The sequence below is a fragment of the Saccostrea cucullata genome, unplaced genomic scaffold, assembly GCF_032062105.1.
Source record: "Saccostrea cucullata isolate Sc308-1 unplaced genomic scaffold, CSIRO_AGI_Scuc_v1 ctg39, whole genome shotgun sequence".
Lineage (NCBI taxonomy): Eukaryota > Metazoa > Mollusca > Bivalvia > Ostreida > Ostreidae > Saccostrea > Saccostrea cuccullata.
In genome coordinates, this window is record NW_026937104.1 from 562,266 (window position 1) to 581,315 (window position 19,050).

Below are 19,050 nucleotides of genomic sequence, written 5' to 3' on the forward strand. Positions count from 1 at the left end.
CAAAATTATCACTTTCAATAAAAGGTTCAAGTTACATATCAAAACGTAATGGACTAAAAATTCCATAAAGCTGTATTAAGTGAATTCAAGACTGTTCAAACGAAGGGCTCCGCCTTCTTTCAAGAATTAAATGAATGAAAATTTGGAGTGATCTTTTAAAATTCATCTTCTCAAGAACCAGTTTGGCCAGGAAAGCTGAAAAGAAAAAAAATATATTAAACCTTCATTAAATAGTATAAATTCAGATTTGTTCAAATCAAGACCTCGAAGGAACGGTTGTCAAAAAGATATTTTTAAGGTATCACCACAGTTTTCAAATCCGATATTGTTTGGACATTGTTTATTTGCATCCAAAGAAATTTTCACGTTTTCTTATACCTCATATGCAAGAATATATGTGGATTTGAGTATTAAGATTTTTAGCATAAAGATAAGAAAAAGGTGGGCTTTACCATCTACATCCACTTTGTATTAGATTTCCGTTGTGCCTTAGACGTTGTAAATATAGATCACTAATATTGTAAGATCTTGTTTATTTATGATATCAAATTGAATTTAAAGGAATCTTATTAGATTAAGCATTCTATTTCATGAAATATGTTCAATGAATAGAGAACTAATCATGGTAGACACACGAAATTCACAATTGATTTTCATATATCTTTACTTTTGGAGTCAGTAAAATCCGGTATACTAGAATGTGATACATATTTAAAAAATAGAGATACATATTTTTCATAATTGAACTTATTATAACGTGTAAATGTTAAAGAAGCATTTAAATTTAGCCAAATAATTGCTTTATAGAATATTTCGTTATATTTATTTGTTTTGCATCACACACACACTTATAAATCCAAAAGTGTTATTTCTTCTGCTACATAACAGTGCAGCCCCATCCATTGGACTGTGTGGATAGTTGTTCCCGACGATACTCCGCCTGCCGGCGCAGCCGTTCTCTACGACGTTCTTGGCGTTCCCTCTCCTCCTCTAATTCTTCTAACCGTCTTTCTTGTTCCCTCTGTTTCCGTCTTTGTTCTTCGCGTTTTTGTTTGGCTCTCTCCTCTCTCAATTGAGATTCCAATCTTTCCATTTCCCTGGCTGCTCTTCTTCTTTCTCTCTCCCGTTCCACTTCGAGCTTTTCCAGCTTTAGTTGAAGCTCTTGTTCCTTGATTTTTTCCAGTTTCTCCTTTTGTTCTCTATCTTTTTCTAACTTTCTTTCTTCTTCCTTCCTCTGAGCCTCTCTCCTCAATTTCAGCTTCCTTTCTTCCTCGACTTCTAAGAAGTATTTATAACAATAAAAGGTGTCTCCATTTTCGACTGTCATTTTCTTTATAAGTGATAAGAGTTTATCAGATTGTGTTTGGCGCTTTTGTCCATCTACTTTTCCTTTATTTGAAATTAAAAAGTATCTGTTTTCACACTGTGAAACCATAACGTAAAGATCTGGCGAGTTTTCAAGAATGGCTTTAAAATGATCATCAATTTCTTCTTCGGTCGTTTTTGTGCTCGAATCGAATTGTTGTAAATCATCTTTTCTAGTAATGACGATAATAGTGTGCTTAAGAAAATGATCACCACCAAAGATTTCTTTGAGATATTTTAATGTCTTTTTCTCTTGTTCGGTGATACGACCAATCTTTAGAATAAAAAGGAATGCGTGAGGACCAGGATTCATCATAACCATACATTTTAAAAATTCTTTCCTCAGCTCCTCGGCTGGTTTATGTGTGTCAAAGAGACCCGGGGTATCAAGAACCTCTAGAATCATATCTTCTCTGACTACGACCTCTCTTTGGCAGACTTCTGTACACGACTTTGAAGACGACGATGATTTAAACTTTTTAGCACCTATTATGGTGTTTCCAGTTTCACTTTTCCCAGCACCCGTCTGGCCAATCAAAACAATGCGAAGTGCTTTACGCTTAAAATATTGACTATGGTCTTCATCGGCTTTCTCGAAAGTTTCATCTCTTGTAGTGATGAGTACCTTATCGGCCCCTACATTCTCTCCAGTTGATGTATTATTCAAATCTGGTGGTATAGGGAAAGCCATTTTCGATAATTGAGGGAATTTATCATGTTCAGAATTCCCTTCGATCTCACTTTTTCTGTTGGTTTCTACATAGTTCCCTTCAGAACCTGTATGGTTACTACTATTGGCTGCTAAAGGAGGGTATTCACTTTTATCAAGTAATTTATTGAAGTTATTTTCATAATTTTCTGTTACAGTATTCTGTGATTTATTTTTGTTCGATTCTTCGTCACAATCCTTTAGTTCATTTCTCTCTTTTTCACCCTCAGCAAAAGTGTTCAGATACTCCACAGATTTCATATTACAGCTGGATAATACAGAAGGATTATTTTTAACTTGAATATTACCATCAGAGTTAATGCGTAAATCTATGTCAGAAGAAGCATCGACTACATCTTGTGTCCATCTACCTTTTGTCAGACAATCAACCCGAATATCTTCTCCTCTGTGTACCATTTTTTCTGCATATGTTTGCTCCTCCTCATCTTTCAGATTTCTTGTTTCATGTAACTCTTTTGTTCTGGTATTGCTGAGAGATATTTCTTCATGCGTGCTGGTCTCTTTTATTTGGATATCATTAAAACTTTCCTGTAGAACGTTGTTTTCTGGTACATTTTCTTTAACTTGTGCGGGGATGTTTGCACAATGTACCATAATTCCACTTTCATCAAAGCTTTTGCTCAAATCATTTGAGTCTTTCCCGTTTTTAAAATTTGGTTCCTCTCCATCTCTTTGTTCTTGATACACGCACTGAGGCACTGTAGGTTTCTCTTTATTCATTAGATATTCCATATTTTGTTTCTTTCCTTTTCGTTGAACTTCAGTTAATATCTACAATATAGATATTTTAAACATTTAAAATAAGCAGAGTTAATTCGTCTATCTCTCGCTTTTTCTCTCAACAGAATCTTCCAATGATGAAACGTTTGAATTGAAACACTGAACCAAGAATGTAAAATTTACATGAATCTAACAAAAACCTTTAACATTTTCTTTTTCAAAGAGATTCATTAGATCCAAGTATAATCAATAAATTTAACATGGAATGACCAACAACTAACTGACTTTATTTCAATCAACGAACTTACAACAATTTGAACACTAAATGTTTTAAATATAACATCACAAAAGGTTTAAACAATGCAAGACACTAGAAATATGATAATTATATATTTTATATACATGTACATTTATCCAATGGAAATTTATAATATTCGAACAATACACTCAGATGTAAAAAAAAAAAAAAATCCCAATAATAAAGAAATAAAGAATTCAAGAAATGAAATGAATTTATAAGACCTAGTACAGATCTTACGAAAATAACGAATAGTTTTAACATTTGCTGAATCATATTTAGCTATTTGTATCTCGTAAAATAGACTTTCATTTTAAAATCATGCATGACTTTGAATAGCCTTATTCCGAAACGAAGTGAACGATCATAACCGTTTAAATTACACAATTTACAATGCTAAAGAATATTGAGTTTTGAGAACGGGTTTGATTTTTAGAAAGTAGACATTGATAATCGATTGATAGCTAGGTTTATAGAAAGAAAATAAATGGATTTTATCTGAAAGAAGGCCTATGTATCTGTAGACAATATCTTTAGGTTTATGTAAATATCTTAAACGTACTAAAGTCAATCAAATCCATGATAATACTGCAAGTAAAATTAAATACGAGTGACGCAGAACATTTGCTAAATTTATATAGATTTTAGATCTGAAAACATAGACTTTCTTTCAATTTCGGTTCAACACATGGTTTCCTCTTTTGCTTTTCCTCTCATAATTCTTCTATTTTTTCTATTTAGGCATAAGAAAAATATATTCTTGCGTGTTATTTCATTATATTTCCATTTCTATTTTTTTTCTCTGTGATAACTCTTTGAAGGTATTTCCATTTCTAATTTTTTCTCTGTGATAACTCTTTGAAAGTTAGCGGAGTTGATCAATCTCCCATGCAGAGTTGTCGTTCGTTTCTCTCTCAGACACCTCTGCGATGGGCTCACGTCAAGATTTTTGACATAACGTATAAAACGTGATATTTGAAGGATTGTTTCAATTCAAATTAATAGTTCTGTATTGATTTAGTAAATATCTTTCTCAAAACTCAGACATAAGCATAGAAATTGAATTATAATGAATTAAAACAAACGCACTATTTCTCGTGTTTAACACTGTGTATACGCGAGCCAACGACAGAGGTGAATGTGTGAGCCGATGGTAGAGAGTGGGATTTGATTTCTTGATATTTTAACCGGAATGTAAATTAGGCAGGTCGATAGGTCAGGAGCTAAGGGAGACCTAATATGCATGCAAATCTTGTGCGCGTCTGTCTCTATGTCTGACGCTAAGGAGGCCAAATAAGCATGTAATTCTCGTGCGGCTGCCTTTGTGTTTGACAACAGTGGTCGAGGACTATTGAAATTGACATGGGAGTCCTCATGTAATTTAAATCTATGTCTTCATTTTTAAAATCTAAATCTACAATTTTATTTCACAATGAAATAGAAATATAAGGAAACATGGGAAAATTTATGCATAACGGACTTCGCCCGTTATGCAAATTATCCCATGTTTAATTTCCATTATCGTTGATGCCCTGGCATACTATACTAACTAGACAGTGATTCCTTAATTCTGAAAGTATTGTAAAAGCAATACTACTGTGAATCACTTTTTATTTGCAACTTTATTTTCGTGTAATTACACGAGACAGTGTATTCGCGAAAATATCATTCTCGCATATATAAGTATTCCGTAAGGTTATACAGAGCATTAACCACAATTCGTCAAAATTTTGGATCGCTAATAAGGAGTTAGTTTCTACCCTAAGAAAATAATATGTCGCAAACTTTGGTGATCTACAGTAGTCCCCAAACGGCAAGTGTAATCGGGGTCCCGTCAAAAATTAAAAAATGATTTAGTTCTGTCAAAAAATCAATGATGCGGAAGAAAACATGGAAAATGCAAACCTGACCCAAAATTTGTCAAGGTAGTCTAAAAACAAAAATCATATCAATATCTGAAAGACATTATGGGGACATTGCAGAAAACTCTTTTCTGTCAAGTTTCATTGAAGTAGAAGGAAATGCAAACCTGATCTGTAGCTCATCAAAATACACTCACATACACAAAATCAGCTGCTTACATATGTAATATCTGCAAGCGTGAAGAAAAATAGTGCGGAAAACCAAGTGGAACAGACTGACAGACAGACAAAGGGACGGCTAGACGGACGGAAAGACAGACAGACGGATAGACTCAGAGGAAATCTAGAATCATCCCAGTTTCACCGGTTATTGGCATATTAAAAAGCCATACGAATTCCTTTAAAAGTAATTGAATCTGAAGGAAATTCAAATTTGATCTGTAACTTACCGAGATACATTCACATTCCAAAAATCAGGTCAATATCTGCAAACATTTAGAGAGATAATGTCGAAAACCGAAAAAAAAAAATGAACGTGAACTTTAACCCATCAAGATATCACATATCAAAAACAGCTCAATATCTGCAAGGAATACAGGGTTTTAATATATGATTTTAATTTCTACAAGTGGTAATCCCTCTTCAAAATCACCTGTCAGTTTTGAATACTTTTAACATTCCACAGAGCCAAAATAAATTTGAACTACCTTATATATGTTGGATTCCGAAACTTCATAAAAATCGTTACAAAGATACATAGCAGGTTCCAGTAAATGTTCAACCAAGCCTCTTTCGTTACTCCTCACTAGGATATTGACAGTAGTGAAGGAAAAACTTCAAGAGTACTGTGCAACTATATATTCAAGAAGTGGCGTGAATCAGATATGGGTACTAAAAAATTCTAAAGAACTTTTGGACAATTTGAAATCACAGGGCTTTACCAAAATCAACAGCTTAAAAACTTACGACTTTTCAATTTTATACACAACAATTAATTAAAATCCAGGCTTTTTGAAATCATCGACAGCTGCTTTTTCAATAAAAATGGAACTCGTAAATTTACTTACCTCGTCATTGGTCATTTGCAAAATTATTATGTTAAAACAGATTCTGATTGCACACATAAGTACTCTGAAGTTGACATCAAGAAGATGCTTGAGTTTCTGATCGACAATATCTATGTGGTTTTTGGAGACCAGGTATTCCAACAATCTATTGGAATTTCCATGGGTACAAATTGCGCTCCGTTATTAGCAGACTTATTTTTATATTCATATGAAGCAGATGCAAAATCTTATGCATGAAAAATAGAAAACACTTGCTGTGGCCTTCAACTTGACATTTAGATATATCGACGACTTATTGTCAATTAATAATGGTAATTTCCATTCCTACGTCGATACGATATATCCTGGTGAGCTTGAGATAAAAGATACCACAGAGTCCGACACTTCTGTTTCATACTTGGATATTTTACTTGAAAAAGACACTAATGGGAATCTAACAACCAAGCTATATGATAAACGTGATGACTTTAACTTTTTAATCGTCAGCTTCCCTTACTTATGCAGCAATATACCTTCATCACCTGCATACGGAGTATATATATCTCAGTTGATTCGATACGCAAGAGCATGCTCTACGTATGAACAATTTCTAAAACGAGGTAAACAATTGACAAGAAAGAATATCAGCAGTCTCGTTTAAAGTCATCATTTCGTAGGTTCTATGGTCGATACAATGACCTTGGCAGCAAATACAATTTATCATTAAGACAAATGCTGACTGACGTTTTTCATACCAATTGTTAGTCCATTATTTATACACTGAATTGACGACGGATTTTTCCGTTATTTCCTGATCATGACGAAGAGCACACGGTGGGTATGACCGGTCGGCAGGGGATGCTCACTCCTCCATTGCATCTGATCCCACCTCTGATGTTTTGGAGATCCGTGTTTGCTCTGCTCCTATTTTGTATTGTTTAATATACTTTGAGATTGAATACTGTTCGTTGTCTCCATATCCTTATTTAGATAAGACAAATTACAAAAATTTTTGACAACTTCGGAAAACCACGTTTCAATGAATAATCTGCATTAATCTCTCTCTCTCTCTCTCTCACTGTGTGTGTGAATCTGTAGGTCATCAGGGGTAAAAAAAAATAATGTTTAGAAATAGCAGATTCCAATCCGTCCATTCTTCCGTCTTTACGTCCGTCCATCCTTTACGCTTAGGGGTACACAGCTCTAACATGCAACTCTTCTTATTCCACTGAATGAGATTTTATGAGTCTTTTACAAAATGAAATCTTTGTTACATAGTGCCATCGTGCCTCTCCTATTTTACTTCTTGATCGGACATATTTTTTGGGTTTTCCATAGCAGAACGTTGACACTGCTATTCTTTCTCTAATATTGAAGGGTACCCATCACTTATCCACATTTCCTTCTATACCAATGAGTAGAATTTAATGATACTTTTACAGATTGATGACTGATATTTTACATTTTGATCTGACACTTATCTCGGGTCTCCCAAAGCAAATTTTTAACGTGATCTTTGCCACTATAATCAAATAGAGGATGGGGGTATTATTTAGTGAGCTTTGCGCTCAAAGCACATATAGTTTTCATTATTATTTTTTACACACAAGCTATATTAATATATAGTATTTTTAAATCAAATATTTTCAAAATGTAAACATTGACTTGAAAAGAATATTTGATTGGTTTGAATGGAATGCACTAGCGAGTCGAGCTCCTTTTTTTACATGCAATAGAATTGTCCCTAATGTATTATAAGAAAAAAAAATCTATACGAGTGTTTGATCGAAAGACCCGTTCTATCCGGTTTTTTTTATATTTTAACACGTGGTATCAAGTGGATGATCACTCCTCCATGCTACCTGAACCAGTTCCTCTGCGTGATGTTTTGAAGGCCCGTATTTGCACTACTCCTATTTTGTACTGTTTTATGAATTTTTTTTTAATTTTGAGTACTGTATGTTATCTCCACATGTCAATAGTTTTCAATGAATAAATGGACCTGCGTATAGAAACATTAAATTGCTTCAAGATACCTTCAAAAGTTCAGCATTTGAAGATCATCATATTCAAGCACAGATCTAATCAATTTAAGGAGGCTGGTGGGTCAACAATTTAATCCCAAGTTAACCAGCAGATTTAAATTATTTTTTTAGATACGGTATCTTTAGCTGTCAACTATCATTTGACAAAGAAAAAAATCATATATTTTAGTTTTAAAATTTGATCATTTTGTATATCTTTACATGGAGCTCTCCTTTTAAAGGAGATTGAAATAGTTTAAAAATGGCTGCCACCCCCTAGCCTCGTTAAACTTTATATATTTGACAATGTGTCCCGCATGTTATTTTATGTACACATATGTAGTTTTGTCCAAGTGATATTCATTTAAAATTTCGAATCACATAATGGCACATATTGTATTATTTTTCTTTGAATTGGAAATTGTCCAATCTATACTATCTAATTGAGAACATAAATCGTCGTTTTCTTTTTGTAGATCCTTTAAACGCTTCTTCTCTTTTCTTATACTTTCCTCCCTATCGTGTTCCCGCTCTTCATTTTCTGCAATAAATTCTTCCAGCTCCTCCCTTAATTTTTCAAGAGATTCCCCCGATCTAGATTGTTCTTTTTCTAATTTCTCCTCTTCCTTTTGTATATCTTTCTCCAATTTTTCAATATTTTTCTCTCGTCTTTTTATTTCTCGTTTTCGTTCATCCTCACGCCTCTGTTTATCTTGGATTGCATTTTGTCTTTCGATTTCTGCTTTCCTCATTCGATCTTCTTTGTCCTTTTCCAACGCCTCAAACAGTGCATTACTGTACCACAATCCTTCATTTTCCTCTATCAGCTGGTTGATAGATTGGATAAGTTTTTCAGCGTCTCCTCTTCGTCTGTATCCTTTAATGTCGCCAGCATTAGATATAGCCACACACCTGCCTTGACATTGCTCCACCATTCTCTTCAGGTCCTCAGAATCTCCTACAAACTCAGCAAGCTCCTCTGAAACATCGAAATCTTCGTCGTCGTTATCTGAGTCATACTCGGGGTTAAGTTCCTCCTTGCGGGTTATAACGATTATGGTGTGTTTCAAGAAGTCTGGACCTCCGAACAGATCTGTCATGTATTTCAAGGTGTATTTTTCTTGTTCCGTAATCCTTCCCACTGTCAAGATGACCAGGAATACATGCGGTCCTGGTGACACCATTTCTAAACATTTAGCAATTTCATCCTTGACCATTTCCTCTGATTGTGAAGTGTCATATAAACCAGGTGTATCTATTACCTCTAAAATTTGGCAATTTATTACATTAATTTCTTTTTTAGAGGTTGCTGTACAGGATTTAAATCCTGCCGCTGTTTCGAATTTTCTTTGTCCAAGAATAGTGTTTCCAGTTTCACTCTTTCCAACACCAGTCTTTCCAATCAAAATGATTCTTGATAAATTCATATTCGAATCATAACTTTCAATAACGGGTAAAATGTTTTCATCTAATTTTTGTTTTATATCTGATTTGATCGTGTTGATTGGTTTCGTAGTACCCCCGTGGTTGTTTTGTTGTTGAAGGTTAAACTTTTCTTCCCTTTCATTTTCAGATAAAGTGTCTTTATTTGAGTTACGTTTATCACTCTCTTCATGACTTTCTTTATAATTCCTGGTTCCAATTCTTTCTTGAAAGTTTTGTGGTTGCTCCAAAGTTAAACTGTTGTTCATTTTATGATAGTCATTTTCTGGGTTACTTACTTCATTAACGCTACTCGTGATATTTGTCCCCTTCTGACCATCTAAATCCAAGACGAACGTACAATCTTCATTCACTTCAACCCTTTGTAGAGTCGATTCCAAGTTGTCTTCTTCCTCATCTGAAGTTAAACGCCTTTCGTTTGGTTTACCTTTTTCGTTCCTTTCTATTTCTCTGCTTTCGTCCTTTTTCTCATTATATTCTAATTCTCGTTTATGTTTCTTTTCATATTCACAATGCAGGTCTTCTCTGCATCTATGAAAAAGATTGCTGTTTTCGTTTGTAGGTTCTGAATGCGATAAACTGGCAGTGATACATGTTTCTTTTTCAGACAATTCACTTTCTGGCTTGTTTTGGTCCATCGATGAAACAACGTTTGAATTGAAACACTAAACCTAGAATGTAAAATTTACATGAATCTAACCAAAACCCTTGATAACATCTTTTATGTAAATATGTAGATACACAAGATCCAAGTTTAAAATGTGTAGTGGGTAAATTTGACACGGAACGACCAACAATTAATTGTCTTCATTTTAATCGACGAAGTTACAACAATTTGCACCCTTCATGTAACATGTGTAATTTTAATTATAAAAAATAAAACTAGAGATATACTGTGAACAATGAACTTAATAAATAATACCCCCGCCTTCCATATGAATATAACTGCAGTGTCCATGTTTTGCTATGGGAAACACAAAATATGTGTCGCATTAAAAAGTAAAATAGAAGGTGCATAATGCCATTATGTAATAAAGATTCTGTGAAAATCTCATCAAATTTCATGCAGCAGTATAGGAGAAGTTGCGGTTGCGGATAAGAGAGGGGTACCCCAAAGTTTAACAGAGAGACGGACGAACGTACAGCTAGACGAAAGGATGGACAGCGATTACAATATACCCTCCTGCTTTTCATGCAGGGGTATAATTAATCAAGGTTTAAACAATGCAAGACTTTGTGAATATGATACATGTGACCAACATAATACCTAAAAAATAATATTAAACTAGAGACACTGTACATGTGAGCAATGAGGTCTCTAACTGAATTCCTTGCATCCCATGTGAATATACATATAATGGCAATGTCCGTGTTTGCTATAGAAAACCCAAAATATGTTTCGGATCAAAGAGTAAAATAGGAGGTGCACAATGGCAATATCTATGAAATTCTCATCAAATTTCATTCAGTGGTATGAGAGGAGTTGCGGATAAGAGATGAGACACCAAAGTGTAACAGACGGACGGACGGACATCACGATTACTATATACCCTCCCGCTTTTCAAGTTAGTGGGGTGTCGGGTGGGGGTAATAAAAATATCTTTAAGAACCCAAGAAATGAACATAAAAGGAATAACACAAATCTTGCCAAAATAATGATAATTTCTGGCCATTGCTGAAAATATTCAGATCTGTTTTTCTATTTACAAAGTTTCATTTTAAAACCATGCATGACTTTAAATAGTTTTACTCTGGAGAGAATTGAATGATCAGTGCCGTTTAGATTACGCAATTTACATTTTTAAAGAATATTGATTTTTTTAAAAACAGGTTTGATTTTTGGAAAACAGAAATCGAAAGTAGAATAAAAGCTAGGTTTAAAGAAAGAGAAAATGGGTTTTATAAGAAAGAAGGCTTATATATATACGTATAAGTGGACATTGTCTTTAGGTTAATGTAAATATATTCTAAAATACCTTTGAAAGATAACATTTTTGGTATAGGTAAACAACTTGAGTCAATCAAACTACACCGCGTTTACAGTAACATAGCTTCAAAACTACGTAGGCAAGTTTAATAAAAATTGCAGATAATACGCAGTAAATTCTAAGGAACATTATATCAAATTTTCAGGATATGTTTTCTCGTAAGAATTTTTTTGCAGTAAACCCGCGACCTACCTTAATTGTTTCCTCTTCCTTTTTCCTCTCGATCAGAATTCTTTTATTTTTTCCTTATATTTATCTAGGCAAAAGAAAAAAAATTTCCTTGTTGAATATCAGCAGTTTCGTTTTATGGTCGGATATGACGACAGTTTTTTCGTTATTTTCCGATCTTGACAAGCACACGGTCAGCAAAGGATATTAACTCTTCCACTGCACCTGATCCCACCTCTGATGTTTTGGAGGTCCTTGTTTGCTCTGTTATACTATTTTGTTTTGTTTTATGGACTTTTTAGCTTTAATTCTGTTTGTTATCTCCATATACCCGGTATTTTATTGTTATTACTTTGTTATCGGCATTCATAATTTATCATTAACATTTTCCTTTCGAGTAGTTGAATTACAAACCTTGCTGACAACTTATAAAGCCTACGTTTTAATGCAAATCCCCCCTCTCTCATAACGTTAGAATATTTTTTCAATCAGAAGTACTCCACAAAATCAGTATTCATACTTCCTCAATCCCCTTAATTCGTGTAGAGATTCTCGCGTCTGATAAATCTGTCTGTTAAATTTTTATATCCCCCACTTGAAAAGCGGGAGGGTATATATTAATCGTTATGTCCGTCCGTCCGTCTGTTAGACTTGGGGTACCCATCTCTTATCTGCAACTCCTCTTATACCATTGAGTGAAATTTAATGAAACTTTCACAGAATCTTTATAACATATTGCCATTGTGCGCCTCCTATTTTACTTTTGATCCGACACATATTTTGCATTTCACGGCCACAGCGAAACATGAACTTTGCCATTATAACCATATGGGAGGCGGGGGTTTCATTTAGTGAGCTCATTGCTCACAATACATATCGGTATACTGGAAGAGTATTAGAAGTAAAAGCTTGTGATTGAGACTTTTACAATTATAAGTATATCTTTATAACACAAAACGACAAAAACAATGTAATTTCTAACATACCTGTGCCAAATTTAGATGGGTCTTTTTACATCCACTCTACTTGGCTGTTTTCAGAAAATCCATTGGTCTGTGTTTTAAGTATTGCGAAATTTAAATGGCACCTGTTTAGAAGACGTAACAACAATCAATATTCTCCATATATAGTACCTATCTGTATAACGTGACGTGTTTCCGGAATGGGGGTAGGGGGCATGTGTCCAAACATTGAAAAAGTAATACGCGGTGGTCGTAATTCAACAAAATTATTTTAATTTATTTAATAAACTTAATCAAACTAATTTATTTCAATACAATTGAAAATATTTCAATGGACAGAAGACAGATTCGAAGTAGGTTCGAAGACAGATGCGATAAAATTAATACTATGAAGTTTATGCTTACAAATTTTTTTAAGGAACATAAAAAACAAAAGTTAGAAAAATGTTGAAAAGTTTTGAGATTCCTCAGAGTTAAGTAAAGACTCAAACTAATCTTGTTTAGATAATTTTAAAATGTCATAAACAGATGATTTCAATGCATGATATTCTAAGCGGATCTATGCACTCTCAAATAAAAGCATCGTTCAATTCCTCTAGTATATGTACGTTTTCACAACTTGGAGTCCTGTAATTAACGACCAAGATCCCGCGTTGCTCAATTGGTTCCTATCTGGGGACATGGCAGGCTAGAGTAAGGTTTCAATGGCTTCAGGTCTGAGACATTTTTTTTCACTTTTCGGTCGTATGTGTTCTAGCGTTGTCTGCCATTAGTACAGGTCGACTTGCTAAGGGATGACCATCAAAATGAGGCACAACAAATGGGCTGGGAATGTTATCCCTGTACTTTTGTGCAGTCAAGGTGCCATTAAGAATTTAAATCAAGAATGTGATGATCCACTTGACATCCCAAAGCGAAACATCCCCATACTGTAACACTACCTTCACCTAAGGTCTTCATTTTCAATCCATTTTGCTGTTTTCAGAATTTGGGTGTCTCCAAACTCGAACCCTGCTATCTACAGGATATGTAGCAAGAATCGACGTTCATCTGACCAATGCACCTTTTTGCAAAGACCGAATGTTTAACCTCCTGTGTTGTCGTTCCCACATCAGTCTTGCGTCTTTGTGTCTTGGGGACAACAGTGAACATTTTATTGGCCAACGTGATCGCACCCACTCCTTGTTTAGCCCAAAGATTACTCTCCTTCTGCTGAAAGGAGCTTGTGTATTCCATTTACTTATCAGTTTGTTTGCCGTTTAAAAAGGAGCCTGTAAAGCTAGTCTTTTAAGAAGTCTCTCGTCACTCTTTGTAGTCTGAGTCTTCCATTTCTTCTACTCTCTTTCTCACCTCCAGTGACTGACAACCCTCCTATACGCCATTCAAGCTCCTATATTTACATATGCTGATGTACGAGGGCTGTTCAATAAATAATGTCCTGAACTGTATGACATACAATACAGATATCATATTACATTAAACCTGACTTTCTCTCATTATTGAATCTTTATTTAATTTATAACAGTTTATGTGACCACTTTTCATCACATAGTTTCACCGTGAGAAGCTGGGAAACAAGGGCTTTTCGAGACACTGCATTATAAATGAATGGTAAAGAACCAGTAAACTAGAGTGAAAATAAAGGCTACATTAAAGCTAATATAAAATTTGTTAAAAATCCCAAAAATATATTCACTAAAATGTGTGTCATTTACAGCAACCAATGCCTGTTTTATAGACAAATGAGCAGGTGGATTTCAATGATAAAAATTTATATCATGGGCATCAAAAATGGGTACCCTCCTTGCCAACAAAAATTTTGACAGCTAATGTACTCTTTGCCAAATTTCAGCAAATAATATTTGATAATGTACGATTGACTTTAAGACACATAGGAAATTTGAGAGACATCATATCGGGAGTAATTTACACTGTTTTTAAGAACCGTTTGACAGTAAAAAGGCTTGTTACTCAAAGGTCACCCTATATTTTGAAAAATGAGTGAAAACGACAGCGTGTACGAAATTCTTAACAATTACTTTAAAATATTAGTAATTGTAGTTATCCACGTTTGTTTTATATTCAAACAGATATTGGAACATGAATCTATTGCGGCGAAGGTCTGACAAAAGCAAAGGTATGCAAGGACAGAAAGACAGATTTATATGCAATTTTCTTAAATATCTGGTATTGTTGTTCAAATTCCTATTCGGGGAGACAATTTGATATCTGAAGGAGTCTAGAAAACAATTTTTTTGCGACAAAAATTGAAAGGTTTATTAGAAGAAGCACCCAGAATCAGAAATTCACTACATTGAATTTCTTCATGACAAACGTTCAAACCCGCATGCCCTAAAGAGTAAAGGGTTTTTCGGGATAAAAAGAAAGTTAATGTTCTTTCACATTAACAATATTTGCCAGATCTTTGACCTTTTGACTTGTTTCTATTTCCAAACTTAACAAAAACACCTTCCAGAAGGAAAAAAACAAGTCTAGGAAATCATTGGATATGCCATTTTCCAGTATAATAAGGGTCATACCCAAAAATGAGTTCTAAAACAATCCGGTATTGGATAAAAAAATGTCACGGACATGTGTTTGCATTAAAAGAGATTAATAAGTAAGATCATGGAGACTAAATCATTGAAAAGCGTCGTTTGCTTCTTTCTGAGCACCGAGGACATTATTTATTGAACAGCCCTCGTATTTCCTTATATGACAAAGCTAATAAAATTAAAATTCAATTTTCAATAATTTAATTTCACTTGATTCAAGCAATTTGATTGGCTGAATCATTCAGAGGAACATATAATATTTTGGATAACATAACTTGCCTACGTCACAATGAGTTACGTCAAAAATATATTACTCCGCTTGACGTTACTTTTAAAATAATGCTCAATTTGAAGTCTTTTTCCGGAGGAAATATTGTCTCATTGTCTACACTGGAATTAAATTATAAGGAATGAAGCTAATTTCAACTTATGTTATCCGATATAACAAAACTTGGGTCAGTTTACGCTTTTTTATAAACCGCTTCGCGGTTTATAAAGCGTAAACTGCCCCAAGTTATGTTATATCGGATAACATAAGTTGAAATTAGCTCTTCATTCCTTAAATGCCATGCAGTTGGTCACATGATCAGACTATGCAAACTGCACGAGCCATTTGGAAATTTCTGATTGTGATGTCACATGACGTCGTAGATACGTTATGTTGCATTTCCAAAGCAGAGTCTTAAAATGCCTATATTTCTTTGTAATATGACTAAAAACGTCAAATATAAATATAAGAAATAAAATATTATCACTTTTAGAGTCTCATTGGGAATGACATGATCGAAGCCGTTACGTGATCAAATCTACTACACTGTAAAACGCCCTTCGGGCGTAATAGAATTTGATCACGTGACCTACTTCATATCATACCCCAATGAAACTCTGAAAATGATACATTTATTTCTTAAGGTCATACGCAACGTAGTTTGAACTTTTTTGGATTCTTCCTTGGAGTTGAAGAGTTCCACTACATGAAGGACCTGTGTTCAGTATTTTTAATCTCTATTATATATGGATTTGTACACTTTTTCTAAAACAATTTTTGATGAAAAAATCTGGAATCCATGTTTCATATTTTTTGTACATCTTTATTTGAATAATGCAGTTTTTTTCAAAATTCGATATCTTTTCAAAACTCCTGCTAAGGCATGCTGATTTTTTGTCTAAGAGCATGTAATGATATTATTAGTTTAAATTTAAAATACCTTGGAAAATTATCAGTAGGTAAGGTACGTTGCGTATGTCCTTAAATATCATTCCAATGGCCTGCCAGCGGGCAGCATCTGATAGCAGTCTACGTTGCATGATTAAGTTAAAACTTATAAAACGGTTTTTTTATGCGCCCAAATTTATTCGGGGCGTATATTTTTGTCCTGTCTGTCTGTCTGTTCAGCTGTTTGTCTGTCTGTTGTCAACTTTAACCTTCGCCATAACTTTAGAACCGTGAGAGATAGAGACTTCATATTTGGTATGCATACTCCACTAATCATTCCAGTCCAATACGAAAATTCGTAATATTACAAGTTTTCGTAATATAAAACTTATATTACGATTTTTCGTAATGTAGTTAAATTACAAATACGCGTAATATAGTAAATTGTAAGAAACTATATTACGAGTTTTCGTAATCCAAGACAAATTCAAGCATTGCAAGAAATTTAGTGGTGGGTAGCAAAGTATGACGTCAGTAATATATCAGATTCCACGGCTAATGATAGCATGCGTCAGATTGGTCAGTTACGCCTATCAGAAAGCATGGAAATTCAATAAGAAAGAATCGCCAGCGATGGGTGAGTGGACAATTTCTTTTATTTTTCTTTTATAGGAATTTTCCCACGGATAAGACCAATTTTCCAGTAAATTTCAATATTCGCTCAAGCATGTAGCATTGGTCTATATCACCCGAACTCCCTACTTTTCTTCCAAAGTCTACCCTTAAAATCACACCCTCGTTTCATAATTCAACTGTTCGTGCAATTCTTATTAAAATACACAGAACTTCAAATCTCAGTAAGCGTCGTACAAGTTATCGCCCGTGACATCTCGTATTAAACGCCATACTTTGCTCCCCGCCACTCAATTTCTTGCAATGCTTGAATTTGTCTTGGATTACGAAAACTCGTAATATAGTCTCTTACATCTGCTATATTACGCATATTCGTAATTTAACTATAGTACGAAAAATCGTAATATAAGTTTTATATTACGATAACTTGTAATATTACGCTTTCTCGTAATCTTACGTTTTTTCGTAAAATTACGAATTTTCGTATTGGACTGGACTGCTAATTAAGCACTTTCAACTGACACTAAGGTTAAAGACCTTGTGTCCTTGACTGTGACATATATGCTAAAGTTTTCTTTTTCGAACTTTTGCCATAACATTTGAACCATAGGAGATAGAGACTTTATATTTGGTATGCATACTTCACTAATTAATTGCTTTCAAATGACACCAAGGACAATGATCATGTGACCTTGACTGTGACCTATTTGCTAAAAATTTCTTTTTAGAACTTTGTTGCCGCCGGGCGCATAGTGTTTCACAAACACATCTTGTTTAATAATAAAAAGCGTTCTTTGGTTGTTGGTATGGAAATTAACACCGCTCGCTGTTGTTGCGTAAACGTTAGGTAAATTAAATGCTTTTCTGCTAATATTCGTGGGGGTTTGATTTTCGTGGTTTTCAAGATATGAAGACTTACGAATTTATGTCCACCATGCACGAAAAACCATTTTCACAAATAATACTGTCTACGTACTGCTCAATTCTTAACCACGAAATCAATTCCCCTTGAACCAATATATTTTCCTCAAACCACGAAAATTAGTCCTCTCTAAAATATGTGATTTTACAGTATATTTAATACTATGATAATATTTAATACAGGCACCCGTATACTTCAATCTCTAGAACTGTCATCTGGCCTAAAGAATCCTTCTGGGGCAATTTGAACATAAAGATTAATGAAGAGAGACACAACTTCATCACCCTAAAGTCTCGCTGTCTTCAAGTTATGCGAGACCTCTGCTCTACAGATCTGATATATGGAGAGTTTCCAACACCACCTTCAACAAACTGCAAACCTTGGCAAACAAACGTCTGCGCCACTTACTAAACATTAGGTGACTAGAAAATATAGACAAAAAAAGAACCTGTGGGAAGCAACAAACCAAGACCCTAATTTATACACCCCTTGGTAGCGAAAAAAATTAACTATTTACTTCTTCGTATGCAGAAAAGCACATCATCTTTACACATTTCTAGTTTGAAGTCTTACTGACAACTAATGATTTTAAGTGTTGGTTTGGACAATGAATGAAGATTGATCTTGATTAAAACATGAGCAAAGGTATTTAACAAATTTGGTGTACAGGCATTTGTTTCTGTAATATTTTTTAAACCCATAATATAATGTTTTACTAAGTATGACACGCAAAATTCACAAAAATGAGATAATCATAGTTTCACAATCGATAAACTAGGGTTATCGGTTGTAAATTATAGTTTACGGACTGTAAACTATAGTTAACAACGTTAATCTACATTTTACATCTGTAAACTATAGTTAACGCGATAATCTATGTTTCACAACCGTAAACTATACACCGAAAACTATCATTTGCGATCGCAAAACATATATTATCTGAAAAATACATATGGCACGCCACATTCACAAAAATGAGCTAAACATAGTTTCACAGTCGATAAACTAGGTTTATCGGCTGTAAACTATAGTTTACGGACTGTAAACTATATAGTTAACAACGTTAATCTATATTTTACACCCGTAAACCATAGTTAACGCGATAATCTATGTTTCACAACCGTAAACTATACTTAACACTGAAAACAATCATTTGCGATTGCAAAACATAGATTATC

The 19,050-nt window shown here is 34.2% G+C and overlaps 1 protein-coding gene across 1 annotated transcript; it reads right to left on the reverse strand.

The window, feature by feature from the left end:
- Window positions 1-877: 877 nt before the first annotated feature.
- Window positions 878-10,114, reverse strand: LOC134247351 (putative autophagy-related protein 11). The gene is made up of 3 exons (XM_062729726.1): window positions 8,427-10,114; window positions 7,296-7,386; window positions 878-2,866 (listed from the first exon to the last, which is right to left on the reverse strand). Exons 1-3 carry the CDS (start codon window positions 9,734-9,736, stop codon window positions 878-880), a joined length of 3,390 nt encoding a protein of 1,129 aa, XP_062585710.1. The 5' UTR covers window positions 9,737-10,114.
- Window positions 10,115-19,050: the final 8,936 nt, after the last annotated feature.

Coding starts and splice junctions, on each gene's coding strand:
- LOC134247351 (XM_062729726.1), bottom strand. CDS start 9,736: ATGAACAACAGTTTAACTTTGGAGCAACCACAAAACTTTCAAGAAAGA. Junction 7,387..8,426: donor AATACAATATGTGCCATTAT/GTGATTCGAAAT, acceptor CTTCAATATTAG/AGAAAGAATAGCAGTGTCAA. Junction 2,867..7,295: donor GAGAGGCACGATGGCACTAT/GTAACAAAGATT, acceptor TCTATATTGTAG/ATATTAACTGAAGTTCAACG.